Source organism: Delphinus delphis, chromosome 19 (genome assembly GCF_949987515.2).
Source record: "Delphinus delphis chromosome 19, mDelDel1.2, whole genome shotgun sequence".
Taxonomy (NCBI): Eukaryota; Metazoa; Chordata; class Mammalia; order Artiodactyla; family Delphinidae; genus Delphinus; species Delphinus delphis.
The window spans coordinates 54,780,693-54,808,276 of record NC_082701.1 but is presented as its reverse complement, the minus strand read 5'-3'; the positions used below and the strand labels follow the sequence as shown (position 1 = coordinate 54,808,276).

Here is a 27,584-nt window from a genome sequence, read left to right as displayed (position 1 = left end):
AAGCACAGGTGACAACTTGGACTTGTGATTGGTGTCCGAAGGGGGAGGGGACAGTCTTGTGGGACTGAGCCCTCAACCGGCGGGATCTGACACGATCTCCGGGGAGAGAGCATCGGAATTGAGTTGCATTGTAGAACACCCGGCTGGTGTCAGAGAGTTGCTTGGCAGTGTGGGGAAAACTGGGTGACCAGAACCCTTAGGGGGTGGCTTGCAGTTAGACTGGATCACAAGCTAATTGCCCAGAAGGATCAGGCGTGTAATAATAAATACATCAGCAACAATAATCAGTGCAACGTAATAATAAATCAGTAGAAGTGGCAGGGTGAGGAAGAAGCAGAGTGGGCCAGATGGCAAGCGGCAAGCACCCCTCAAGCTAGTTTTGGGGAGACAAGAGGGAGTGGTGGAGACTGTGGCCGCGGGAGAGGCCCGTCCATCTGTGATTTAGCAGATGCCCTGTCCTGGGGAGGAAGGAGCGTGCGCACGAAGCTTGATCGCGTACAGCACGTGGCACGATCACCAGCATGACCCGAGGTTGAACAGAGGCAGGTGGGGGAACCTACATCCCAACTTCATGGTTGAGGGGAAAGACCCTTTACAAGGTGACCTAACTGTGAGATCACACACTGGGCTCAGGAGTCAATCTTTGGGGCTGTCACCCAGTCACTCAGCCCTGAGCCAATTCCTGAAACGTAATCCGTATTGGATTAGCTCCCAATTCCAGCGTTACATTCTTAGATGGCTCCTCCCCTCCGTTCTCTAGCGCTAATACTTTCCCCAAAGAGGCCTCTTATCAGGGGCACCGATGTACCTGCTTCCTCCCGGCCTTCCGTCCCTGAAAAAGTGGGCGTGGTTTCTGAACGTCATACTCTAAACACACCCGACCAGGATGCGGTGCAGCGCAGGACTCGCTGGGTCCCCAGGGGCTGGCCCGGGGGCCTCGGCCGGAGAAGCCACCAGCAGCGTCTGCCCCCAGGCGCCAGCCTGGTCTTGCCTGACTTACTTGAGCTGAGCTTGGTGGAGCCCGGGGTAGCTGAAGCAGTGCTGTTGCTGCTGACTGAGGATCTGCAGCTGCAAGAACAGCTGCTGCTGCTGGAGCAGCCGGGCGTAGGCGGAATCCATGGGCGGAGGGGACTTCTCGGCCTTCTGGTCCGGGGGGATGTACTGGTGATATTTGAGCTTCTTCACCTTTGGCTTGGGGTCCTTGGGCTTTTTGTGGCGGTTCTTACTGTCGCTCAAGGACTTGGACTGCAAAGCGGATGGAGAAACGGCATGTGCTTTAGGTGATGGATGGGAATGGCTTGGCATCATGAATTATCTCTAGGAGGTTTCATGGGATGGATGTTCCTGAACCCCCGACACACAATACAGCAAAGGCAGGATGCACAAAGAGATCCTGGACGTTAAGGTACCTAACGGGCAGATCCACTGCAAATGCATCGCAAAGGAAGGACACCCCTGAGGCGGGGAGTCTTGAGTCTTAGAAGTGGCTCCAGGAGAATTTCCTTCCCGGAGGAGAGGGAGAGGTACACTTGTGTTTCATGAGGACACCTTTTTTTTTTTTTGTGGTACGCGGGCCTCTCACTGTCGTGGCCTCCCCCACTGTGGAGCACAGGCTCCGGACACGCAGGCTCAGCGGCCATGGCTCACGGGCCCAGCCGCTCCGCGGCATGTGGGATCTTCCCGGACCGGGGCACGAACCCGTGTCCCCTGCATCGGCAGGCGGACTCTCAACCACTGCGCCACCAGGGAAGCCCGAGGACAACTTCTTAACCTAAAACCACCTGACGGCCTAACGAAGGAGATATTCTGCTCTTGGGATGGATTCAGAAGAAAGCTCTTTCATCTGTATGCATGTAATCACCTTTAGTGAAGCCCTTAGTACGCTGACTTATTAATGACGTAAACTCAGATGAAGTTCAGTTTGCCTCTGAAAATCCAGAATGTGGACCTTTGTTACCTCAAACGTAAGATCAATTCCCCTTCCCATCAAACACTGATATAAGATCAGGAAGTGACATTCTCTGAACTAAAGATTCTTTATTGACTATGAGAAGGGCTAGTCACCCACTGGGACCTTTCCAGAAGTTACCCATCATGAAGCACGATTTGGACCCTTGAAAAAAGTTAAGGACACAGGCTCGTAAGTGAAGACACATTTTTGAACATGGTACAATCATCCAACTTCATGACATCTCAATTACCTCACTTGCAAGTTGGGAAAAACATTCTCTACTTTTGATCTCAGTAATCAATGGAAGGATGGTGAAACATACTGTTGAAATAATAACAGATTTCAAAGGACAGTGTGATTATATTTATAACCCACTCCTAAAATCCAAAGGCCTCCATAGATTGGAAAGCAATAGATCCATACTGGAATCGGTTAAAAAACATACATTTCCAAACCCTGACTTTATTACAGAAGATTGAAAGGAACATAGACATGGTGATGGTAGAGTCTTTTGAGGATCTGGGGACAAGTGGGAGGGAAGGTGTGGTACCAGCAGTGTCCAGAAGAGGGGGCTCCTGAATAGCTGGCGGGCATGTTGTGACTGGGCAGCTTCCCCGTTTTAACCACAAAAGTTTTCTCTGACTCAGCGCATCCCTCCACCGAAGCCTTTTTTTTGTTTTCTCAGGGAGGCTTCTTCTTGGAGACCAATGAACAATGAACTCAAGTATTCCCGTGGGCTAGGGGCTCTCCTCCCTGCTCATTCATCGGTTAGCGCTCCAGGTAATGAATCAGTCTTCTGCACTTGGGAGAGTTTCTGCAGGGCTCCTACAGTCAGCTCTGCCCTGCTTTGCTCCGGTGCAGCCTCCGCTCCCACTCCTAGAACTTGCTTGTCTGGGGGAGCTGCAGCCCTGGGTCTAGCAATTAAGTCAGGGGCTAAGGCATTTTCTCTATCTGTCGCCTTAACATAGGGACTCTGAACATTTTAGAAGGTACGAAAATCGGACCATTTTCTCTGGATAGTGAGGGGCAAAGGCCGCTGAACCCATGGAACTCCGAATCCCTGGAACTGTACAGTTTCATATTTTTGACACCAGAGGATACTAAGGCTGTGGGTTTGCTTTTGTTTTCTTTCTAGAACTGCATGGCCGATAGAAGGGGAGCACAGTCATCTTTCTAAAGCAGACCTGGATCCCAAATCCAGTGGTTTAAGACTTGGGCATGAATGTATAAAGCAAGTTAGTGTAAGGCAAGAGGGAGTGGTGGGGCCTGCAGCTAGAGAGGGCACGACTTCCTAAAGGCCTTCTGCCTCGAATTCGCACACATACTGCGCCGGGCACGCAGCACGCCCCCCAAGCCACCTGCACTCAGTTTGTCCATCCCGCACGGCACACTGAAGTCCAAACTGCAGCCTGCAAAGGAGACCATCACCAAGCTGCCTAAACATACTCCTCTCCAATGGCTTACCCCTCCTGACTCTTCTCCTTGTCATTTTCTGCCATCTGGGACTCCCTCCTCTGCTTACTGTCTGACGTCGGCTCATCCTTCGAGGCTGGCTCAAACCCTGGCTCACCTGGGAAGCCTTTCCTAACCCACAGTGAGGTCTCTCCTCTGCATGTCTCACATGACACTCGAGGCTGCCCCGTAACGGTCACACTGCTGCAGACCCTGCTGAGGGGGGAGGGAGACGGACATCCAGCCCCAGGTCTGCTCCCGAGGCTACTGGCCCTGATGGGGGGCTGTGGCCACCTGGGGAAGGGGACTCTCCTTCTGTATTGCGGTAAAATACAAGGAACACAGAAATCCCCAGTCACCATTCAGTGGCATTTACCGCATTTACAATGGGGTGCGACCATCACTGCTACCCAGCTACAGGACATGTTCATCACCTCGAAAAGTCACTCCATCCCCATTAAGCGGTCACTCCCCATCCCCCGCTTCCCTTGGAAACCACGAACGTGCTTACTGTCTCCACGGATGTGCCCATTCCGAAAACTGCATAAAAATGGAATCAGACACTGTGGTGCTTTGTGTCTGGCTTCTTTCACGCAGCATGTTTTCAAGGTTCATTCACGCCGTAGCAAGAATCAGGGCTTCATTCCCTTTTCTGGCTGAATAATCTTCCATTGAATGGATATGCCCTATTTATCCATTCTTCACTTGATGGACATTTAGGTTAGTTCCAACTTTTGACTATTGGGAATAGAGCTGCAATGAATATTGCCGCATACATTTTTGTTGGAACACCTGTTTTCAATTCTTTTGGGTGTGTATCTAGGAGTGGAATTTGCTGGGTTACGTGGTCATTCCGTGTTTAATTTACTGAGGAACCACCAAACTGCATTCCACGCAGACGCGCCATTTCACATCTCCATCAGCAGTGCACGAGGGTGCCGATTTCTCCACACCCTCATCAACACTTACTATTTTCCATTTTTAAAATTTTAGCCATTCTAGTTCGTGTGAAGTGGTATTCTGTCGTGGTTTGGAGCTGCATTTCCCTGACAACGAATGACATGGAACCCCCTTCTCGTGTGCTTGTTGGGCAATTTGTTTATCTTTGGAGAAATGTCTATTCAAGTCCTTTGGGGCACATTTTTCTTACTTGCTCAAAGCCCCATATGGACTAGTGGTGGCCGTGACATCAGACTAGATTGTAGGCTCCTTGAGGGCAGGAATCATGGGGTTTTTTTTTGTTTTTGCAGTACGTGGGCCTCTCACTGTTGTGGCCTCTCCCGTTGCGGAGCACAGGCTCCGGACGCGCAGGCTCAGCGGCCATGGCTCACGGGAGCAGCCACTCTGCGGCATGTGGGATCTTCCCGGACCGGGGCACGAACTCGTATCCCCTGCATCGGCAGGCGGACTCTCAACCACTGCGCCACCAGGGAAGCCCAGGAATCATGTTTTATTCAACCTGATATGCACTACTTGGAGCCTGCAATGTGAGCACCGTTCTCTTATAGAGGATTTTACAGTTTTCAAAGAGCATTCTTGTGCATGCTCTCCATGGCCTTGTTTTCAGAGTATTCTTGTGCATGCTCTCAATGGCCTTATGTGAAGCTTACGCAGTCGATAGGGCAGAGATGTTTTCCCCTAGCTGGGTTGCTTCCTTCTTTGAGAAGCCCTCTAGTAGCCTCCTAGCTTAGAGATGATGAATATTCATCAGCTGAGAACCCACAGGCACTGACCAGTCAGAAGAGCTGTTGGCTTTCACGTGAGTCCTGCTGGACCAGCTGGTTATCAACCCTGCTCCTCGTTGAAACTGACTGTCCTTCCTCAGGGCAACTATTATACTCCCTTAGTACCAAGAGGCTGAAGGCTTTGCTCATTTGCATTAGGCAGAATTTAAATACTTTGGTAGAAATACCGATGCAATTTCTCCTGGCACACAACGTTAGAAATCCCTGAATCATCCCCTCCACCCTCCACTTGCAGGGAACAAAATTCATCCATGCCACTTATTTTCAACGCTGTTGAGCTGAGTGGACTGTAGGCTGGGTTTAAGCCACTGCAGTCTGGGGAGCTTTCCTGGAAATCGGAAATACCCGCCCTCCATTTATAAGATGAAAACCACTCCTGTGTACATGCAGTGGAGGGGGCGGCGGGTGGGCACCGTTACTTTAGCATTGATTCTAACTCAATTTACAACCTTTTCAAAAAATGTGTCTTAAGAATCATCTCAGCATCAAGCGGTGGCTTTAGAGCTGAGAGAACATGCCCCCCGATCAATCAGAAGTTATTTGGGATAAAACGAAGAAAGTCAAATGACTACCAGGCAGTTCACTGAGGAGAAAGTACTCTGTGAACTATTAGATATAATCCTGAGAAACTTAAACCAAAAGTATGTGATCGTGCTTGTAGTTATGTGTCTCTTGTGAGTGTAACCCTCTGCTTTGTCTTTATTTCCATAGGGAGACTGGCTTGAATGATATAGGGTCTGCTGTAGGCAAGGCCTTCAGGTTTGCTTCCCTTGCATAAAATGCAGCTGCCCTACACCTGTTTTACGCCACATACAAAGCCTGTGTGCACTGCAGTCAGTTGTGTCTATCTCTAGGCTGAGCTGATGAAGCCTTTTAAGTCAGGAATAGGCTGGCTGAGCTGTGATCCCAAAGAAGGGCAAACATTGCCCAGCGGGGGTCTTCGTCTGCAGGGGAGACCCCTGCTGGGCAAGAGCATCTTGGTCCATATACACTGATGGCCCAGGTCTCAACTCTTGTCTTGCGATGCTCCCGGTGGATCGAACACGTCCGTGGGTCCGTGTGACGCTCCCCCTGTTGACAGACCTAACTCGGCACTCCCTGCCCCGAGCTGGCCCTGTGAGCTGAGTGCTCAGACGGGCGTGGAGGCCGGCCCACCTTACCTTGACAGCAGCGTGTACAGGGATGGGGTTGCCCAGGGGGCCGAGCCCCTGCTTCCCCGGGTCTGACTGGTTGCCGGGCTGCGGGGCCGAGTCATTCCTTTCATTTTCTGAGCCAGAAATAAGATCCTAAAAATCCAAAGTTTAGCATTATTAGGATGCGGGAGTAAAGACTGCGTGACGTGGAAATGTTGCGGGAGAGCCTCCCGCTCCCACCCCGAGGTCTGCTGTGTTAATCCTGGCTTATCTCATCTCAGGAACATCAGATTCTGTCCTCCAGTGGGAGGAGTCGTGTGTATAATTTGTCATCCAGTTGAGGACACTTTTAAGAGAGAAAGCAGGCATGATTAATAATTATTCCAGCAGACAGGTATAGGACTGGCCTGTTCTAGGCAAACTGGGACATCTGGTCACCCTGGGTGAGGGTTCCACCTACCTGCGGCTAGGTCTACCTGTTGGAATTGACAGTGGGATTGAAAAAGAGAGGAAGTGGGAGAAGTGGGTGTAGGAGCTTTGGGGGAAAGTAGGACAACAAAAAAGTTAGATGAAACGGGGGTTAGCAGATGGAGGGAGAGTGTGTAGGTATGTGTATGTGTGTGTACGCATCTGGGTCTCTGTATTTGTGTGCATGTGTGCCTCTCTGTGTGTCTGTGTGTATGCCTGTGTAATGTATGTGTGCATATATATATGTATCCCTTTGCACGTGTGTCTGTGTGTATACTTGTGTCTGTGTATGTCTATGTATATGAACATGTGTGTTTATGTAAGTGTGTGTGTGTATGTGTGTAGTATCAGGAAAACCTTTATGAAAGGCACGTTCCCGTATGCAGAGGACTCTGAAATGGACCAAGTGCCCTCTCTCTTTCCCCTACAATCCTAGGCCATGACTTTGAAAAAGGGGCAGGGGCTGCTCCACGATCTCCCCGAGCGGCTCAGCCCTTCCCTGGGCCCCAGCACCTATCAAAGGTCTGCAGCATCCCTTTCTCTCAGAGCCTGTGCCCTCATCTGTCACATGAGGCTGCCGGATGAACTGACATAAGATGATTTTTGCATTTTGCCTGGCATTGTTCAGCGTTTGTTCCCTTTTTGCCCTGCTCCGAAGGTTAAAAAGAAAAGAATGCGTCTTCTCCCCAAAGCATCTTTAAATCAGAAGCTGAGGAATTTACTGTCAGAGTAATAAGATACAAATGGTCTGATGTACTGTTTGATGTTATCAAAGAAGTTGGGCTGCAGAGACCAGCTGCGGGATGCAGGGGAAGGAAAAATGCTTTGATTATAAACTCTTGCACAATAAACGTACGGCTCTTTTGGCTCTGCTTTTTCTGTCTCCCGTCTCCCTCCTGTTCCACATTTCCTCCTGGGCAGCCTTGGCTTTGTTCTGATGGAGTGAAGAAGGGCCTGACAACGACCGGTAACAGCACAGTTTCAGGAAACAGCGTCGTGGTAAATAATTCCTGAAACTGCCCCTGATCCCTGCATGCTTTACAGTGTAAAAATGTTTTCAAATACACTATCTAATACGGTTTACAAAGTACAAACATCCAGCTCTACAGTAAGTCCTGGGGGTGTAATGTACAGCATGGTGACCATCGTTAGCAATACTGTATTGTCTCTCTGAAAGTTGCTGGGAGTAGATCTTACAAGACTCTCATCACAAGAAAGAAAATTTGTAACCATGTGTGGAGATGGATGTGAACTAGACTTACCCTGGTGATCATTTCACAATACATACAATGATATATTGTATCTATCGTACATATTGTGAAATACACAATACACGTGTATATGTACCATAGATACAATATCAAGCAATTATTTTGTACACCTGATATTGTATACACTGTATACATTGTGTATTTCGCGATATATACAATATCAAACAATTATGTTGTACACCTGAAACTAATATAACGGTATCTGTTCATTATACCTCAATTTAAAAAATCAGAAGTACATACAGATATAAAATATCCATATACAATAAAAATGAGATATCTCTATATAATTAAAATATATAAAATAATATCTGTTAATGAAATATACATCATATATATAAAATCTCTGATTTCAAGTCATCGAATAATTCCTGTGAGGCCAAGAGGAGTAAACGCTTCCTGAAGGGTAGGGGCTGAGGTCGGAGGGTTCTCTCCAGAGCCAGCATGTGGTGGAAGATTCACATCTCGTTGTCTCACAAGTGCGACCCCTCCCCCTCCTGTGTGGGCCTCACACTCATCTCCTCTGGGGGCTCTGGGAATACCATCCTGCCAGCCCAAGGAAAAGTCCCGGCGAGCCTGGGTGTGGCTCATAGAGGGGGAGCTCCAGGTGTTGGTGGGGGGCCCTGCATGCTCTTGGGGCCACACAGCTACTCAGCCTCACTTCCTTCTCCGCAACATCTAACAGAAAACGCTTGCAAGGTGCCTAGCACTGGCCCTGGTATACAGTGGGCACTTAATAATGGCAGTAGATGATGTCAGCCATCATTATACTGCTCCTTATAAGTGTGCTTTTAACAGTATGTGCACTGTCCATTTCTCACATCTCGACAGTCTGCGGATTTGTCCAGAAAAAGGGGAATGCTGTGTCTGGGCTGGGGCTGGAAGCGGTCCTTGCTCCAGGGGTTCGGCAGGTAGACGCCTGCTAAGGGTAGAACTGGCTCGGGGCTCCAGCTTTGTAGCCAATCAGCGCCTTCTGCTTCCCGCTCCCCAGGGTCCTACGGTGGTAACCCAGTGCCTGGAAAGACTGTGGGCTTTGAAACCAGTCCTGCTGAGGCCCTTTCTCTCCAGGAGACTGTTGGTTGGTCATCTCATCTTGGAGAGCCTCATTTCTACCTTGTCTCTAAAAGTGGAGATAAAAGAGATCTCCTTGACAGAGTAGATACCGAAAACCTAAGTCAAAAGGGCATATTTCTGGGGATTCTCTTTCGGTGTTATCTGGAAGCTTTTGCCCTTACACACAGACCCCTGGACCGAATAGGGTGAGAAGAAGGATCAAGATGACGTGCCATGAAGAGACATCTCTGGGGTCTCTAAGCAAAACCACCTCAGCACCGCTGATTTCAAGACTGAAGAGGTGACAGGCTGAGATGTGGCTTGTTTACCTGGGTTTTCCCCCGAGGACCCGCCGAAGGGGTCTCTGTAGCTTTCATGTCTGGGGGGGATCCTGCTGAGCCCTGGAGGTCTTCACCTCGAGTCTGATCCGGAGAAAGCCCATCGCTGCTGTCCTCCTCAAAGGCAAATGCATCCGCTGATTTGGAGAAACTCACCTGGTTACCTGAGGGAGTGAAAGCCAAGAAGAACTGGGTCAGTGACAGTGCTTCCCTTTCAGGAGCAGTTACCTACCTCCTTAGATGTTTCCAGTTCAAGGTAGGAGTGGAGATATATTTAAAATGACTTGCTTTCCCCTCTATTTACTCCATACAGGGGAACTTGTGTTTATATAAGTGACACGTTTGACAGGGACGAATGAGTGACATATCAAAGGTCTATCATCTTTATTAAACTTCATTTTCAGACTGATCCATTCCTGCACATTCTGTATGTGAGCCCCTATCTTTCTGAAGCTAAATCAGGGAAGATGAAGGAAAGAACAGGGGCCACCGGGTGCAGGAGGAGAAGGTCCCTGTCTCCCTGGGGCTTTACGACGAGAGGTGAAACTGAAATGACAGAGGGCCATCTGCATCGTGTTCAAACATAAAGCGGGGCAACCGGCGCAAAATGTTTCGCGAACTTTGCTATTAAGGAGAAGACAGGGAGCTCCTAAGTTTAAACTCCTAAGTGTCAGAAGAGCTGTCACCAGAATGTCCCAAAGCCCCACTCAACGAACGCATATCTGTTTATAAAAGCCATAACCGTGTTTCAGAAACTGGAGTGCGATCTTTACTTATTTATTTTTATTATTTGGATTTTGTTGTTATTCCTCTCATCTTTGTCTCTATTTTGGAAATCCCCAGCGAATCACACGTGCTCAGATTCTTCCCCAGCAGCCTGCGTGGTCTCGGGAGGGAAACCCAGACATTGGCTTGGGGAGTGGGGATACCAGACCAGATGGGACTATCGTGACATCCTTTTATGTCCCTTATGTGTTTTCTTTTTTTATCATTTTGATCATTTATAGTACTGTGATTTTATTTATTTATTTATTTTTGGCTGCTGCACGCGGGCTTTCTCTAGTTGCAGCGAGCAGAGGCTACTCTTCGTCGCAGTGCGCGGGCTTCTCACTGCAGTGGCTTCTTTTGTTGCAGAGCACAGGCTCTAGGCACGCGGGCTTCAGTAGTTGCGGCACGTGGGCCCAGTAGTTGTGGTTCGTGGGCTCCAGAGCGCAGGCTCAGTAGTTGTGGCGCACGGGTTTAGCTTCTCCGCGGCATGTGCGATCTTCCCGGACCAGGGCTCGAACCTGTGTCCCCTGCATTGGCAGGTGGATTCTTAACCACTGTGCCTCCAGAGAAGTCCCTCCCTTATGTTTTTTAATTGCCAAATCTCCTCTGGCTTATTATCCAAATGCACAGTACAAAATGTGCTGAGGCTACACAGCTCTTGTGACCCTCTTGCAGGCACAGGTCTTCGAAAGGAATTTATGTATTATCAGCAAGGTTTCCAGCCCGGTATTCTGCAGTTACACTGACAAGAACTTTTGACTCAGGCTTGGGGCAGATAAGAGAGAGGAGCTCTCACTGTGGAGATTGGAGAGGCAGCAAGGAGCTGGAAGTAATGGAATGAATGTGGTTTGGGGCTTGTCATCACCACCACTGCTGGCATCTGTCACGGACCCTCACTCAGACACGCAAGTGTCAAATCAGGAGAGAGGCCGGACCAGGACAGGGCAGGTGGGAACTCCAGTTACTGGCCCGCTGGGCAGCCTGCTAACCTGGAAAGGCCCGGGGACCAGCGTTGCTGCTCCTTGGTTTCAAGATTTCTTTATAAAAGTCATTATTACTTTTCTGTGATTATAGAAGTAATGTTTACTTATAAAAATTCATACCATATGAAACGTACATAACAAGGTACGTAACCATCCCACTTCCGTTAATGATTTAGTCCCTCTTCTAGACTTAATTCTATCCATACAGCAGGACACGCACATATTGAAAAAGCATTTCAAACAGACAGGACTGAGTGAAAGACACTGTACTGAAACTTGCTTTTTTCACCCTACAGTGTATCTTGGAGATCTTTACATGTGAACTCAGAGATCTTCCTCAATGTTTTGGTAACAGCTACACAATATTTCATTGTATGAATGGGAACTTTTGTTTTCCAACTTTTATTTCCCAAGGGGCCCTTATCTTTAACTATAAAATTTTTGACATAATAGAAAAGTACAGAGAATAATATAAAACATGTGAATCACCTGAAATAAATATATGCCAGTATTTTCCTATATTTGCATCAGAAACCTATTCATTTTCTAACAGAAAGGGCTTTCAGCGGGTATTTGACAAATGTCAACTTTTTCTTTGCAATCAGGAGTCGCTCTTCTCTCCCATCTGGTCTCTCCCTCCTCCCTCCCTCTCTATTTTAAGGTCCAGAGCTAGCTCACACCCTTCCCTTCTTTTCTTACAGCAACATCCCCCCCCCCCCCCACCGGGGCTCTGCAAAGAAGCCTCCCTCTGTCATTTTCACACAGTGTGAAGGAATTTATATGCCATTTCCCCTTTCTCCAGGGGATCATGTGCCTGTGATCTTCCTAGGAAGGTCCTTCCAGGAGCCTCCATGAATACCTTCCATTGTAAACTCAACCTGTTAATTTCTTTACTTTAGAAACCACGTTTTCATTGAAATTTCAGGTCCCACTTCTAGTTGTGGAATTAAAGGCTTTGTCCCTGTTGAAAAGATGACATGTATTATTCAGGGCCAGGTGGGCATGGGATTTGGTGGGGGGGAGTGGGTGTTAAGCCCTCCCCACCTCAGAAGCCACAGCATTTCATTGGGATTTACTTGGCGTAGACCGTGAGGCAAGACCAACTCAGAGAGCCCTGGTGTGTGACCGTACCAGCCCCTGGGGGCAGCCAGCCTGCCCTGCCCAACAGGACCACCGTGGGGAGAGCTGTAGCATTACACTCCCTCCCCACCTCCTTCAGTCTGAATGGTACGGATCTTCTCTGTGTGATCTGACACTTCGTGTGACAAAGACGACGCCCCCGCCCCCTGCCACCTCCACCCGCATCAAGGATCATGTCCCAAACGCGTGCAAATGAGAGGGAATTAACCAAATTGCAAAGTTGTCCAAGCATTCTAACACGCATGGAAATGTTACAAGAAGGGCGGGGATGGGAGAAAGAGAGAAAATTTCTCTCTTAATCCCCCAACTATCCCCCTTCAATAGTTTCAAGGGGAAAGATAACAAATGAGAAAAACAGTGGTTTGCATCAGCAGTTCACTTAGCAGTGGCAGGAGTAACAGAAACAATCAACTTGTGTTAGGCCTTAGAACGGTCCAGGAAGTCAGAGGAAGGACCACATTCTCTCATCTCTGTTTTGCAGACGAGGACATCGCAAGATCCAGGTCCCCCAGTTCTTTAGAGACCGAGCTAAGACACAGGCCCAGCCTTTGTATGCTCAGAGCCTCCAGCAGAGGGGGAGGCAAAATCAATATCCCTCCCGGGAGGTCAACAGATATATGTTGTTTAGGGAACATCGCAAGACCCACTGGGTTGGTGGCAGTGGGGAGGGGTAGCGTAGAAATCGGCCAACGTCCATTTCTTTTTCGGCACACACGTACTAAGGACAGCTCCATTCTCCACAACATCTTTTACTCGAGTTTTTGAGATCTGAAGGACTGAACGTGACATCTTGACTGTGAGAAGAAAGAAGGCAGGCGATCACTTCGATCTCATTGCCACTGTCTCAGAAAAGGGACTGGGAGGATTGTGAAGCCCTGTTGTTGTGGCCGTAAATCAGCGTGTCCTTTTCACTTCGGCACCTGCCTGGAATGATGTGGAAACGTCCTAGAAGTAGAGTGTTTGGAATAAAGGAGTTGGTAACCAGTCCCATTTTCCCCAGAATTGGATGGAACATTCCTCAACTATTTTGTTCACTTCCAGCCTTCCCACTCAGAGAGGAGTAGAGACAAGCAGAAGTATAATCAGATACAGTATGGTGAAGATACGGAAACCACGAGAAGGATGCTATCCGTCTATCTGCACAGGACATAACCGGAGAACCTGTCAAGGACTAGACTGCCTGGTGAGTGCTGTTGGTGGCTAGCAGACAAAGGGGATGGAGATGTGGGTCGTCCAGGCAGACTCACTCCCAGGCGAGGTGGGATGGAGCTGAGCCTGAAATGACGGTGGACAGGATGACAGAAAAGGGGAGGGCACCTGGCAAGAGTTGCGGGGCGCAGAAGGGAAGTCACAGGGTGGTGATGAGCAGAGTTGGTGTGGGAAGGATGAAGAAGTAACTCTCCCAGCCACCGGACTGGATTACTTTAAGATCCAGTTCCTGGAGACACACAGCTTCGAGGAGTCTACTTTACAAGTGACATCCATCATTTAAAGAGGTTCCTCTGCTTAAGTCAAGGAAGAAGCCATGAGTACGTGCAACTGTATACACGAAGAAGCCGTGAGTACATGCAACTGTATACACGAAGAAGCCGTGAGTACATGCAACTGTATACACGAAGAAGCCGTGAGTACATGCAACTGTATACACGAAGAAGCCGTGAGTACATGCAACCCCGTACATGAAGAAGCCATGAGTACATGCAACCCCATACATGAAGAAGCCATGAATACATGCAACCCCGTACAGGGCAGTTGTTCACACCTGAATGAACAAACACAGGGTGAAGACCAAGGCCCCCGAAATGACTCCCATCTAGTTTCTAAAAAGCATGTTGTACCAGGTCAGAATAAGCCAACAGACACACTGAGGACCCCTCAGAGGCTGTCCACACTCAGAGAGCCGACCACGGGGGGCCCTGCCAGTCCCCCAGCACCACAAAGGGCTTGGATCTCTGACTGCGAGGCCAGAAGGTGAGCGACAGGGCAGACAGATGAGCCCACACTAGGCTCAGCCCCTGCTGATTAGAACGGTGACAGCAAGAGGCCCCCGAGAGCATGGCAGTGGCTGCCTTTGGAGCTGAGGTACGTGGTGTTCAGTGTGGGCCAGACAGATCGGTTTGTTTCTTGTTCTACCACTTCGGTGGTGGAGTGACTGCTGATGAATTACTCAACTTCTTAGAGCCTCAATTTCCCCATCCATCAAATGGGCAACATCATCATAGTCACCTCTCGGGGTTTTGAGAATTAAAATAACGCATGTAAAAGCACTGCGCTTTACATGTTTTATATGTTATTCACATGGTCCCTGACGCACACGTGTCCAGTCATTTCTAGCTGCCGCTGTTGTTATTATTGTTTTTGGTAGCAGTGTCTGCTTGTCTCAAGTTCACCACGATCAAAAATAAAACAAAGGGGGGTTTCCCTGGTGGCGCAGTGGTTGAGAGTCCGCCTGCCGATGCAGGGGACACGGGTTCGTGCCCTGGTCTGGGAGGATCCCACATGCCGCGGAGCGTCTGGGTCCGTGAGCCATGGCCGCTGAGCCTGTGCCTCCGGAGCCTGTGCTCCACAATGGGAGAGGCCACAGCAGTGAGAGGCCCGCGTACCACAAAAAAAATTTTAAAAAATAAAACAAAGACCACCCAAGAGGCGGTTTATCCTGTGGTCAGCTTTGCAAAGGTCAGCCCAATTCCGGAGCCAGAAACACTGAGAGGTTCCTCCCGGGAAAGCAAAGACAGACCTTCCCCAGAGCAGGAGTGTCACAGGAAAGGCTGCGCGCTCCCCCCTCTCCTGCCTGGTTCAAGGCGGGCTCGGTGTAGAGGGACGAAGGTCACCTTATCTGGCTGCTTCAGGAACAAGCAAAGTCTGTTGGCTCCGTGCTGTAACCCTGGGCCCCTGCTCCAATCCCCCACGGCGGGCGCGGGGCTCACTGGCCGCTGTGGGAGAGTAGGGCGCTGGCTGCTGTCCCTGGAGACACGTCAGGCGCTGTGATGACAAGGACCTGCTTCTGGAAGCCCTGACTCACCCCCAGGCTATGCCCACGGGGCTGTCTCTGGGCACCAGCCCCTTGGGGATCTCGGCCTGGTGACTCGGCGCTTTCCCCCTCTTTCTCGGAAGTGATTGGATGAATGCATCAGTTGGACTCTCCTCTGCATAAACATTTAAAATTCCAAGATGAAAATGCGATGGCTAGAGTCCTGGTTACCTTTCCGCCGGGACCCACACCAGGGGCTGGAAAGCATGGGGTGGGAATGTGAGAACAAGCTTCGCTCGCTTATCTGTTTGCAAGCCTGAGCGGTGTTCGCATGACAGCTATTTTAATTCATGATCAGACTTCCCCATGTCCTCCTGGAAGAGACTGAAGCCAAATCCACTTCCTAAGGGAGGAGGTGGGCCGGTGACAGTAGCTATAGTTTAAGAGTGGCTCTTGCCTCAAGAGATTTCAGTACTCTGAAGATACCACAGTCCGGAGGAGATGGATTATGCCGTCCAACAAAGACCGAACCTACTGCCCTTGCAGGGGGTCAGATGCCTTTAGGATGGAAATCGATGAAAGTGGAATTTTGGAGGAACAAGCATTCTTTTCCCTCAGATCCCAGGCACTTCAGAAATTGGCTTTAAGTCTCTAGATAGACCCTGATGCTAGGAACACACGAGTTGTGAAAAAAAATTCAGTTGCATAAGCACTTGTCCCGTAACAGCTTTCGAGGCTAATTCTCCAGGAACGAATTCTTAGGTGGGCAAAGATACATTAGCACTGTCTCAGGGCACCCTAACTTTCCTCCCTGTCACCGCCCCCCTCAAAGCTACTGGCTTCCTACTTCTCTTTTCCCACCCCCTTTCCAGAACCTTCCTCAGAAAAGTATTTATCACGTATGCCTCCGTGCGTTTCTTTGCCCCAAGGATTATTCGCGCTTTGGAAATAACTTCTCATTACGGAATGACAGATTCTGTCCACGAGAAAGTTATGCCAAAGCAAACGACGCTACCATCTGCCTTAAGGCCGTGGTTATTGTCTATTTGTCTTAAAGGTGCATGATCGGAGTGGTCGACTTCCAGAGTCTCTGAAGAATGACTGGATACTTAGTAAACAAGAATTTTTGTTCTGTTTAGTTATAAAGTCTGAGCCTTGGGCTTACAGGTGAGCGAAGACTAGCGTAGGAGCTTCTAGAAAAATGTACACGACGCTTGTAAATGGATGACTCCTGGGCCATCCCTGGCGGACAGAAACGTTGCTTTCCTGTGTCGAAGGGTTATGGTGATAAAAAGAACTGCTTTATCTTGGATAATGGTGCTGTATACTCTGAATCACAGGTTCAATTAAAAAAAAAAAAAGAGCTGAAAAGCAGACTCAGGGATTCAAGTGGGAAGCCTGGCTCAGTTCAAGGAAAAGAGGAGGACACTTCAGGGGGAGGGGCTTGTCCACTAGAGCAGGATGCTGGGACCCTTCCACTGTTTGAAGAGTTGGGAAAGCCAGCTGCGGTTCTCTTTTACCCAAGCAGAAGCCAGCTTCCTTGGTACCTAAGGGATGCTCCTGGCAAGTTAAGAAGACACCCAGATGACCAGAGAGAGGATTAACAGGCTTGGAGTACGGCTCTCAAAACTGAGGGATGCTAAGTGACAATGCCCACGTGTAAGCAGAACAAAGCCAGGCTCAACTCCAGTGTACAGTCTCTGTTCTCGTAAATCATCACTCCCACATAATGTTATACTTGTTGTATCTGGAGTTCTGGCCTGAGAGAGAGTAGCTGTTAGAGGTTTTCTAAGAAGGAGAAACAGGGAAAACAGGTGTATGTTCTGAGATGTAGCCACGAGGCGCCCCAAGCCTCCTTCTGTGTCAGTAAAACCACAAGGCCCCCTCTTCATCCACATTGCGTCACTCTGGTCACACAAGCCTATGTTTCCTCCCCAGGGAATCTGTAAAATTCTACCTGACTCAGAAAATAAACTTCCAGGCTGGAAGACAGATGACTAGCTGGCACCCCAGAAAGAAGAGGAAAGTTTGGGGGGAAACGATTTGCTACAGTCATTCAGCTGAGTGCAAGAGGGGGGACATCTGGGAAGGAGAAGAAAAATCCCAGAGTAGGGGCTGGTTCCCTGTCTTACAGTATCCTTCCCTCCCTGCACTGAGAGAGGTTCTGGATTATTGTATGTTTGGGATGGAGAAGAGTTGGTCTTGAATAAAACCGGGAGGGAGGGAGACAATGAGTGTTTCGCTCAGGGCTTGGCAGAAACACAGACGCACAGCTGCAGAGGGAGCTGGAAAATGTAAACACATCTGGAAAGGCACGTGCACAGAGGAGGAAAAATACACAGATGCCAGGAGAAGGATACACAGAAAACCACAGCCCTGAGTCACCACTTCACCGAGGGTGGATGATGTGACCCCAAGAAGTGACAGATAGGTGAGGGGTCGGCATCATCACCACCACCGGAAGGGCTACTCAGAGCGCCGTCTCTACAACCGGTCGCTGAGCAACTCCCTCTGCCTCTCTGACACTTCACAGGATGCCACGGCCTTGCCCACAGGAACTCACGCACATTGAAAGATTACCGCTAGAGAGCCTGAGGCATGGACGTTCCTTGGATGAGGTCAACCTATATCCTCCACCTCTTTCGCTAGCTATGCCTTCTCTCTATTCTTCACAGATCCCTGCCTCTGTCTTACATCTTCCTACATGAGAGCCCCCTAGCCCTCTTTGCTTCTTATACATCCTTCATACCCCCAGCTCCCCCTTCACACCCCGTCTACCGGGCACTCCTGATTCTCTGTACCCTGCGCAGCTTCTATTTTTACAGCATCTATCACCATTTATTGGGATATATAATTATTTATGGGTTTTGTGTGTTGTCTGTGTCTCCTGCACTATAATATAAGCTCTGTTAGAGCAGAAATTTTTGTACGTTTGTCTAGTGTCAGACACGTAGAAGATGTTCCATAAATATTAAATGAAGAACTAAATAAATGAAAGGGCAGGCTTATCGAGTCCATCAGTTTAAATTACCGCAAACACTAAAGTCTCCCAAGTCTACAGCTCTAGACCAATACTTCCTTCTGAAGTCTAGTTGGATAGAATCTACTGCTTATCGAATCCCTGCCCTTGGAGTTCCTGCAGACCTATCAGCTGCAACAGTTGAAACGGGAATTCATCATCTCTCCCCAGATCTGCTCCTCCACTCTTGATACATGGCTGTCATTTACTCAGTTGACCAAGAGGGAAACCTCACTGTCATCTTTGACTCTTCCTTTTGTTCACACTGACATATTCCACTGGTCATCTAATGATGCAACGTCAGTTACCTCTCAGATGCTCGTTTTTTGGTACCCACAGCACGACTCTTGTTCAGACTCTTAACTAAAAGCTGTTCATCAGATTTTATGTTCCCCCTTCCGAAGTACAGAGACATTGCTGTGAAATCGCTGTTCAGCCATGGAACACCACCCCTGCCAGCCGTGTTTTCACAGTGGGATGTGAGTGGAAGCGATGTGTACATCTCCAGGTTGAGGCTTTTTAAGCGTGTGGGTGGACCTTTTCAGTTTTTCTTTCCTCTTCACTGGCTAGATCCAGAGGATGATGAGACTGTAGGGCACAGGTTGGCAAAATTAGGGCCTGTGAGCCTGCTGTCTGTTTTTGTAAATAAAGTTTTATTGGAACACAGCCATGACCACTTGTTTACATATTGCTTATGGCTCCTTTCCTACTACAGCAGCTGAGATGAGTAGCTGCGACAGCTTAGAGACCTCAGCTTATTCTTTAAGAAAAAGTTTGCCACCCTGGCTCTGGGGGATGGTGGAGCAGCAAGACCAAAGGAGCTTGAGTGCCTGAAGGGTTTGCTGTCGAGGAAAACCCTCTCTGGACTGTTTATGAACAAGAAATAAACGTCTGTTGTTAAGCAGCTGAAATTTTGTGGTTTGTTTAGCAGCCTCTGTTATCCCAACTAACAACAAAAGAGATGTAAAGTCTCAAATAAAATACTAGCAACTTCTAGGAAAAAAATCCAAGGAGGATTTATTTCCAGAAATGCCAAGGACGATTAGGAAAGATAGCAATACCACATTGCTAGATCAAAGAAAGAAGCCCATATGATCATCTTTTCATGCGTGTTGAAAGCATTTAAACAACTCAGCATCCACCTTGCAAGCTATCCTTAGTGGAACAGAATAGAGAAACACTTCCTTAGAACATCTACCTCCAGCACAAGTTAGTGTCATATTTAGAGGTGAATGACCAGAGGAATTCCCACTGAAGACTGAATCAACAAATGTTATCACCGGGCTTCCCTCATTGCGCAGTGGTTAAGAATCTGCCTGCCAATGCAAGGGACACGGGTTCGAGCCCTGGTCTGGGAAGATCCCACGTGCCACAGAGCAACTAAGCCCGTGTGCCACAACTACTGAAGTCTGCGTGCCTAGAGCCTGTGCTCCACAACAAGAGAAGCCACTGCAATGAGAAGCCCGCGCACCACAATGAAGAGTAGCCCCCGCTCGCCACAACCAGAGAAAAGCCTGCGTGCAGCAATGAAGACCCAACGCAGCCAAAAAAAAAAAAAAAAATGTTATCATCAACATAACAAATATATAACATTATATAATACTGCTTTTGAAGCACTGGCAATGTACCAAGAATAATAATTGTCTACTATGTAATATAGCAATAATTTTTAAATTATATAATGAAATATTGCATAATGCAAAATAATATAAATTATATGTGCTTTATATAATTCACACATATAATTTTATATGTAAGATATATATCTACGTGATATAAATATTTTATATATGATAAAATATATATAGATTTGTATATTATACTATTATAACATATATCATTTACAAATAAAATATTTAATTTATAAATAAAATACATAAAATTATATTGAATTTATGTTATGAATATACTGCATGTAACTTTTAAAATGATGTTAATTGTGTAATTTATTAATAATTCCATGACGTTGCTTTTCAACAACCAGCCAGCGCTCCAAGGCAGAAAGAAAAAACAAACAGGAGGCGCATCTTCCTTATTTGTAGATGATGTGATTGTCCACGCAAACAATTAAAGATAAAATGAGATACTATCGGAACAATTAAGAAAATCTTCAAAGATGCCCAGTTACAAAATAAATGTGCAAAATTAAGAGGTTTCCAATATGTAAGTAATAACTGATGTGAATTTATTTAAAAAAACCTTACCAAGGGAAATAAAAGAAGATGTGTAGACGTGAAAAGAGATACTATCTTTCTGCCTCAGAAGAATTAATATATTTTAAACCTATGAATTCACCATAAACTAATCTATAAATTCACTGCAATCCCAAACAAAATTCTAATAGGATTGAAGTTGGAATATAATAAACTGATTCTAAATTTCACCCACCATATACTTGTGAGAGTAGCCAAGAAACATTAGAAAAATCAGACCAATGTAAAGCAACTTGTGAAGACAGATATTAAGACGAATTATAAAATACACCACTAAAATCGTGCAAAAAGGAAACTTAGACCTGTCTCTTAAACCGTGCACTGAAATAATGTAATATGCAGTAAAGACTGAAATATAAAAATGAAGTATATACGTGTTAGAAGACAGTATAGGTGAATAACTCTATTCTTGAGGTAGGAAGTGTTTTTGATAAGCAATAACAAATTCAGAAACTACAAAGTAAAAGATTAAGAGATTGCACGATACAGAAATTTAAAACTGCTACAGGTGAAATACACTACACACAAAATCAAAAGGCAAAGGACAGAAACGAACAAACAAACATCAAACAAAGCCAACAATAAAAGGCAAAGGACATGCTGGTAAAAGGATGTGTAATACCTGTGACAGATGGAGGATCAGCTTTTTTTTTTTTTTCAATATATATAAATAGCTTTTATAGTGAGGGAAGAAAATGCCCAGTAGAAAAAAGGAATAGCCACGAATTGCCAATGACACAAGAGCCCATGGAAAAACATCATCTCTCTATAAACCAAAGAAGGCGATTTAAAATGAGATATTTTGCCTATCGTATAAAAATCAAAGATAAATTTGCATGCATGGAATAAATATAATGTTTCAATAAATGATAAGAGATACGCGATAGAGATCTTTTCTGTCCTAGATCTCATCAAGGTAAAGACGGGGATGGTGCACTGTTGACTGGGCTAGTCCAAGTTCAAAGGCACAAGATATTTAGTGTGGACAGAGAGAGTAAAGAAGAGAGAAAACCACGGTGAGATATTTAATGGGCAGTGATGAGGATACTGTCTCCCCTAGAGTTGATTCTTCCATATTTACGGGTTCCAAATACAAAATTCATGTGGCTGGCCTCTGACTGGTTGGGTGCACGATTTTAGAATGTGGATAAGTTTAACAATGAACTTAGCATTTCATAAAACATCTTTATGCATAATATTGTCAAAACATGTAAATGTGCATGGCTTGTTATATATCAGTAATTCTTAGAGCTTTTGTAGGCTTCATTGGAAGAGTGTAATTTGCCCGTGGGAATGCCAGGATCCCCTTGCTTCCTTCTACCATGGTTTTCCCAGATTCCACCTCAACACCTCTGTGAAGGAATTCAGGACCCTCCGGCCGTTTGGATCCACGTGGCTTCAACTGTTCCAAAGGTCTACAAAATGATTTTACGCAGCTGATGAGAGAATTAACGTTTGTGTCTCCTCTTTCAGTATCTGTACTGCAACCGTGTAGCACACATGTGTGTTGTCAAAGAGTTTTCACGTGCTTAAAGAACTGAAGCTCACTCCCAAGAGCCGATGAGTTGGGCTGGTTGGGTGTTCATCTTCGAGGAGTGAAGGGACCTGGGGAAGCCCCAAGCCACAGCACCCGAACTGGGCTTGGCGTCCAGGTCTTCCCATTCAGGTCCAGCGCTCTTCCCACTCTGCCAGTCTACACCCCTTTAAAAGAGGAAGGGCGGAGAGTGCCAGGACCCCAAAGTGATGGAACCTTGCAGGGAAGATGTTTTGAGGTTTAAAATCAAGTCAGCTCCCCAACCTGCTTGAGCAGAACCAGACTGGTCTATGTTAACCTGACTTTGGAGGCTGAGCGGGTTTCAGTTTCTTCCTTACTCCCCGGATCTCTGGTTACGGGGAACACTCTGGAACAGCGACCCATGGATTGACTCTTGTCTAGTGAGAGGTCTTCACCCCCAGGGCCCCAGCGTTTCAGAGCCATGGCTGCCCTCAGACCTCAGCACGGAGGGAAGCGTGCCACTCATTTGTGCTACCTACCCTTTATGGCCTCTTTCACAGCAGAATCCACAGGGAGTATGTTCTTCTCTACCAGCTCCAGGGGCCCCGGCCGGAGAGCGATTTTTTCATTGAGGTCATCTGCAAGTCGGGCTCTTTTCAGCTTCATCTGAGCAGTTGGAACGGATCTCTCTGCAGTGGAGCCTAAGGGGTTAAAATCAAAAGGGTCAGCTCTAGAATTCGATGTTATTTTTGTGGGTTTCTCTTTTTTTTTTGCTTTTATAACCCAAACACTCTGACACATTGTACTCCACCATCCTAATAATTTTACAATGCAATCATCCTCATTTCACATGGATTAGCAGCGAAGACTAGACACTTCCAAATAAAGGCAAATAGAGAAGCACAGAAGAATTAGAGAAACTTGCTTTGTGGGGATTTGGGGGAAAAAAAATGTGCAATTTGGCGATTCTGTAAGTAAGTAGTCCACGGGGCCTGTATTGCTTGCTGACACTAAACTATAGCATTTGCATGCAAAGCCTTGTCTACATATTGCCCGGCCCAGGCTGAGCTGGCAGTAAATATTATCTATTATTATAATTAATTGTAGTAGCGTGACTTCTCAAGAGTTTTAGACTTGTTGAGGTTGTGTTACTAACTGATTCAAATGTCCAGGTCCAGCTGTAAAAGAAAAACAATTTTTGGGGGGGGAATATTTAATTAAACAGGGATTTTAAAAAATTGAATTTATCCAACAGGCAGTCTCTCATCTTTGGGAGAGTGGGAAAGGTCACTGACAAGCCCTGAATCACCGCTCTATTCCTCTTTGGGTGAGGCCCAGACTTATTTCTGTGCAAGAACGTGGAAGAGAATCTTGTGAGCCGGCGGTGGCTATAACGCAGGACTGGAAGTTAGGGTTCCACGGGAGTTTGTAGCTTTCCGCTCAACTCTGCACATCTGGAAGTTGAGACCTTTACGGACGTCCTGGTCCTATTGTTCTATTAATATCCATCTACTAACCCAGGCTTAGTGTCTGGCCGCTGCTCTAGAACTCTCCACACAGGGGAGGGCTAGGGATGTCTCATGGTTGCAACAGGTCAGCCTTGCTTAGAAGCTACATCTGCAAAGCACTCGATGTGGGATGGAGAAAACATCCATATTCCAAACCCCAAAATGGAAGTTTCTAAGCCCAAATCCTCTCCCAACTACCCGTCAGGCCAGTGCAAGGGCTTCTGCTACACCCCCTGCCTCAGGGATCTTTCTGACCTATCCTGCACAGCCATACAGGATTCATCCTCAGAAAACGCTCCTTTCTTGCATCCCCTCCAAGATGGTCCTCTCCATCCGTCTCTCAGTCCAGTTTCGCAGGCTCGCCAGAAACTGAATCCACCCCCTACGTGACCTGAGATGGTTGATGTCCAAACTACCGCTCCAGCGAGCCTGGCCCTTCGCCTTCTGCCCCCCGCCCCCCATCTTCCTGAGGTCACCTTTGTACCTTTGCTTACTTTGTTTCCCCGCCCTAACAAAGTCTTCCTGACTCCTGTTCTTATAGCTTCCTTCTGCTTCGACTACCCCCAGCAGTTACAAGCATTGGTCCCTAATCTTATATTGCTATTTCCAAAATCAGACCATGAACCCTTGGAGGGCAAGGGTCATTTATAATCTAGTAGATCCTTTGTGCACCAGGGAGCCAATTTCCAGTTTCTGTGGGGGGGAAGGGTGGGTTTCATGGGAACCAACAGAGACTAAACTTGGGGTTTCTGTGGTTCATAGCCTGATATTTTAATTCAAGACTGGCCTGATACAACAGATGATGCTTTCTTGATTATAATATTATACATACGTATTGTCGTAAGTATGGAAAACGCTAAAACATTATGCAAAAGAAGTGAAAGCATTAGGAAACTCCCCACTCAGGGTCAACTGTTTTTAATAACTGGGCATCTTTCTTAATTACTTATACAGTATTATTGGTAAGTCTGTATTTCTTCATCATAGAATCTGACTGTAAATACAATTTATGTATATATTTTTGCCTCCCCGATTTTGACTGTAAATATAGTTTTGTTTTCTGGTCTCCTCACTAAGGAGCCTTTTCTCATTAAAACACGATTCTTCTAAAGCCTCATTTGTGGTAGCTGCAAGTTATTTAATCACACGGATGGTGCATAATTTATTCAGTCTCTCTACTATTTTCTGACGTTCCACTGATTTCACTGTGTCGTTATTTAAAGTAATGACATGATAAACGCCACTGTACATAAATCTTTGTATGTCTGATTATTTTTTGATACAATACTAGACATTTATTACTGGTATGAAGGATGGACATTTTAAAGGAAGCTGATATATGTTGGACACTCTCTATGTGCTCAGAGAAAACTGGGAGGGGGCACAGCCCAGAATGAATGCCAGGTCTGGTACTTCTTGGCCACTACATGGCTTCCCAATTTGACCGTCTACATGGCCTCAAATGACTAGCTGAGAGCTCAAAACCACCACTTTGGAATGGCAGGGGACCCTTTCTAAGGGGAGTTAGCAATTGTGCAGAGACAAAGGACCCTGGAAAACGGCCCACGCTCCATTCCCGCTGATGGGCCCCAGTTTATGACTCTGGGCAACCTTACCTTGGAGTATGTGCATTTTCACCACGTCTGCACGGTCGGACCTGTTTCTGACCTTGTGCTTCAGGGTGTCTTCAGCCTGTCAGACACACACACAGAATTAATTCTGCTATCAGCCTCATACACTTGAGTCACCTAGTTTTAACTTTAAAAGAAACCCCTTTTCTCTCAAAGGGAAAATGTCTCTTTTTGTTTGTTGTTTGTTTGACAAATGCAACATGCAAATATCTCTGTTCTCCTATGTCTTGATGAAGGAGGGCTCACAAAGACCTCTAATAATTTTAGGATAGAAAAATAAGACACAGAGGTCAAAAGCTTGGGTCCACCTCAGCGCTCCACACTTAAAGGCCAGGCAGGTACCTAATTATAAAATATTAATAAAACTGTGATGATACTACACTGCTTTTGCATGAGAGCCAATCCTATTCCATTGCCTCTTTTTTTTTTTTTTTTCCGGTACGCGGGCCTCTCACTGTTGTGGCCTCTCCCGTTGCGGAGCACAGGCTCCGGACGCGCAGGCTCAGCGGCCATGGCTCACGGGCCCAGCCGCTCCGCGGCATGTGGGGTCTTCCCGGACCGGGGCACGAACCCGTGTCCCCTGCATCGGCAGGCGGACTCCCAACCACTGCGCCACCAGGGAAGCCCTCCATTGCCTCTTAAAAGAGTCAGAAATTAACTAGAGTCAGAGATGAAATGTAACCTCAATCCATCCAGTATAACATGACAACATGTGCCCCCCTCCTGTTTTGCCCTTGATCTCTCTCTCAAGACGTGAAAATGTAAGTCCTGCAGACCGAGACCCACTGTAAGCTGGGAGGACACTTAGAGATGAGTTATTTACTGAGTCTCGTGGCTTTCTTGATGATGGAGTTGTCTGTAGGGACGGCGCTGGCTGTGACAGGGCCACAACTGGACCTCAGGGCTCTGATTTCTAGTTCTGGGTTTTTATCCCACTGTCCTGAATCTCTTAATGGACCCCCGAGAGGAGTCTGGGGATCACTCCAGTTCTGATGAAAGACAATTATTCTCCAGGCAGTAAGGAACCCCAGCCTCTCACGAGTGACTCTGAAGAGTCCCAGGGCTCTGCTCCTTCTTCCAGCCCCTCCCCTCACTAGTTGCCAGGCTAAGACGTCCCAGGAGAAAGATACCTAATGGCCTTTCCTTCTACATACACTGCTGATGCTTGCTCAATAGCACTTACTGTATTGATAAATTCAAGTGGCAGAGATTTGCTCTGGAGGTACAGAATATACACCGATTCCCCCCCGCCCCAAATGCTAAGAGAAAGAGAAATAAATAGAATTCCCTTTGCCTTTAAATAGCCACGAATAAGCTCTGTATCTGCAGCCCCTACCCTACCACTGAATTGGATTTAAAATAATCTGATTGTTGCTGAGAAAAGCCTGTCACGAAAGAGGGGGCAGCTTGCCGACACACCTTACCTCCCTGTTTCATGTCTCTCTGACCCCCGCCGCATCCTTGCAGGGATACCCCCCAACATCAGAAAGATGGGGGACATTTTCTTAAAGCTAATAAACAGTAGCTTCAAAGCCAATACTATTGATCCCATTTCCACAGTTTTCAGTTTCTAGGAGGAAGATTCCACATGGTGTGCGGGGAGAGGACCAGCAAATCGGTTGAGTTTGCAGGAGAAATTCTACCCGCTTTCCCCCAAGCTTAGCATTCAGAGATCCAGAGGCTGGGGCCTGAGTTCAGGAAGGTGGGAAGTTTGCAAACAGTTACCTTGCCACTATCCAAACGTTTTCTTTGCTCATGGAATTCAGGTGGGCTTTTCAGGGCTGAAACAGAAAGACACAGACGTGAGCAGAGAGGGCTTGGGGCTGGGAGCGGCGTCGCGGTGCTTGCCGGTGTGCTTGCCGAGCGGTGCACAGTGGAGATGTGATGGACATGTGATGGCCTTCATCAGGCCACAAGCAATGGAAGAGGAAAGGCCTGGAGGTCACCAGCTTCCCTGCAGCCGGAGAATCCAGAGGAAGGCGGACGTCAGCCTCAAACAAGAGGAGCAGCAGAGACAGAATACGCGACAGGAAGAGAAGTGGCAGAGACAGGGCATTCCAAGATACTGAGGAGGGACAGGCCTGGGGGAGGAGACCAGGCAATGCTCTAGCTTTAGGGGAGACTGGGGTGACTACCACCCTGTTTGACTTCGCTCTGCCCTTGAGTGCGCAAGTCTGGGTGGAGACTGCAGTCTGTGGAGGAACCTTGTCCCACGTTGCAGGAGGGGACTTGTCCTTTGGGTCAGGGAGTTGGCTGGTGGGGTAGGAACATGCAACCAAAGGGCAGTGAGTGAGAAGCACAGAATCAGACTCTGAGGGCTGGAAGGGACCTTGGAGATGGTGAAATACAGCTCCAAGCCTGAGCGGAATGGGGAAACGGAGGCCCACGGAACGGGACTGCCTCGCCCAGGGTCACACAGGTAGGGCTAGGAGCCTAGGTCTTCTG

At 47.4% G+C, this 27,584-nt stretch overlaps 1 protein-coding gene across 1 annotated transcript in view; it reads right to left on the bottom strand.

Annotated features, from left to right (window-relative positions):
• MYOCD (myocardin) overlaps positions 1-26,920 on the bottom strand; it is a 45,361-nt gene extending 18,441 nt beyond the window's left edge. Inside the window, exons 1-6 of the mRNA XM_059998528.1 lie at positions 26,865-26,920; positions 25,125-25,200; positions 22,540-22,701; positions 9,403-9,575; positions 6,309-6,434; positions 1,001-1,245 (exon numbers count right to left, since the gene is read on the bottom strand). Of these exons, the coding sequence (XP_059854511.1) occupies positions 1,001-1,245; positions 6,309-6,434; positions 9,403-9,575; positions 22,540-22,701; positions 25,125-25,140 (722 nt within the window). The 5' untranslated portion in view covers positions 25,141-25,200; positions 26,865-26,920. The remainder of the gene's footprint in view (positions 1-1,000; positions 1,246-6,308; positions 6,435-9,402; positions 9,576-22,539; positions 22,702-25,124; positions 25,201-26,864) is intronic.
• Positions 26,921-27,584: the final 664 nt, after the last annotated feature.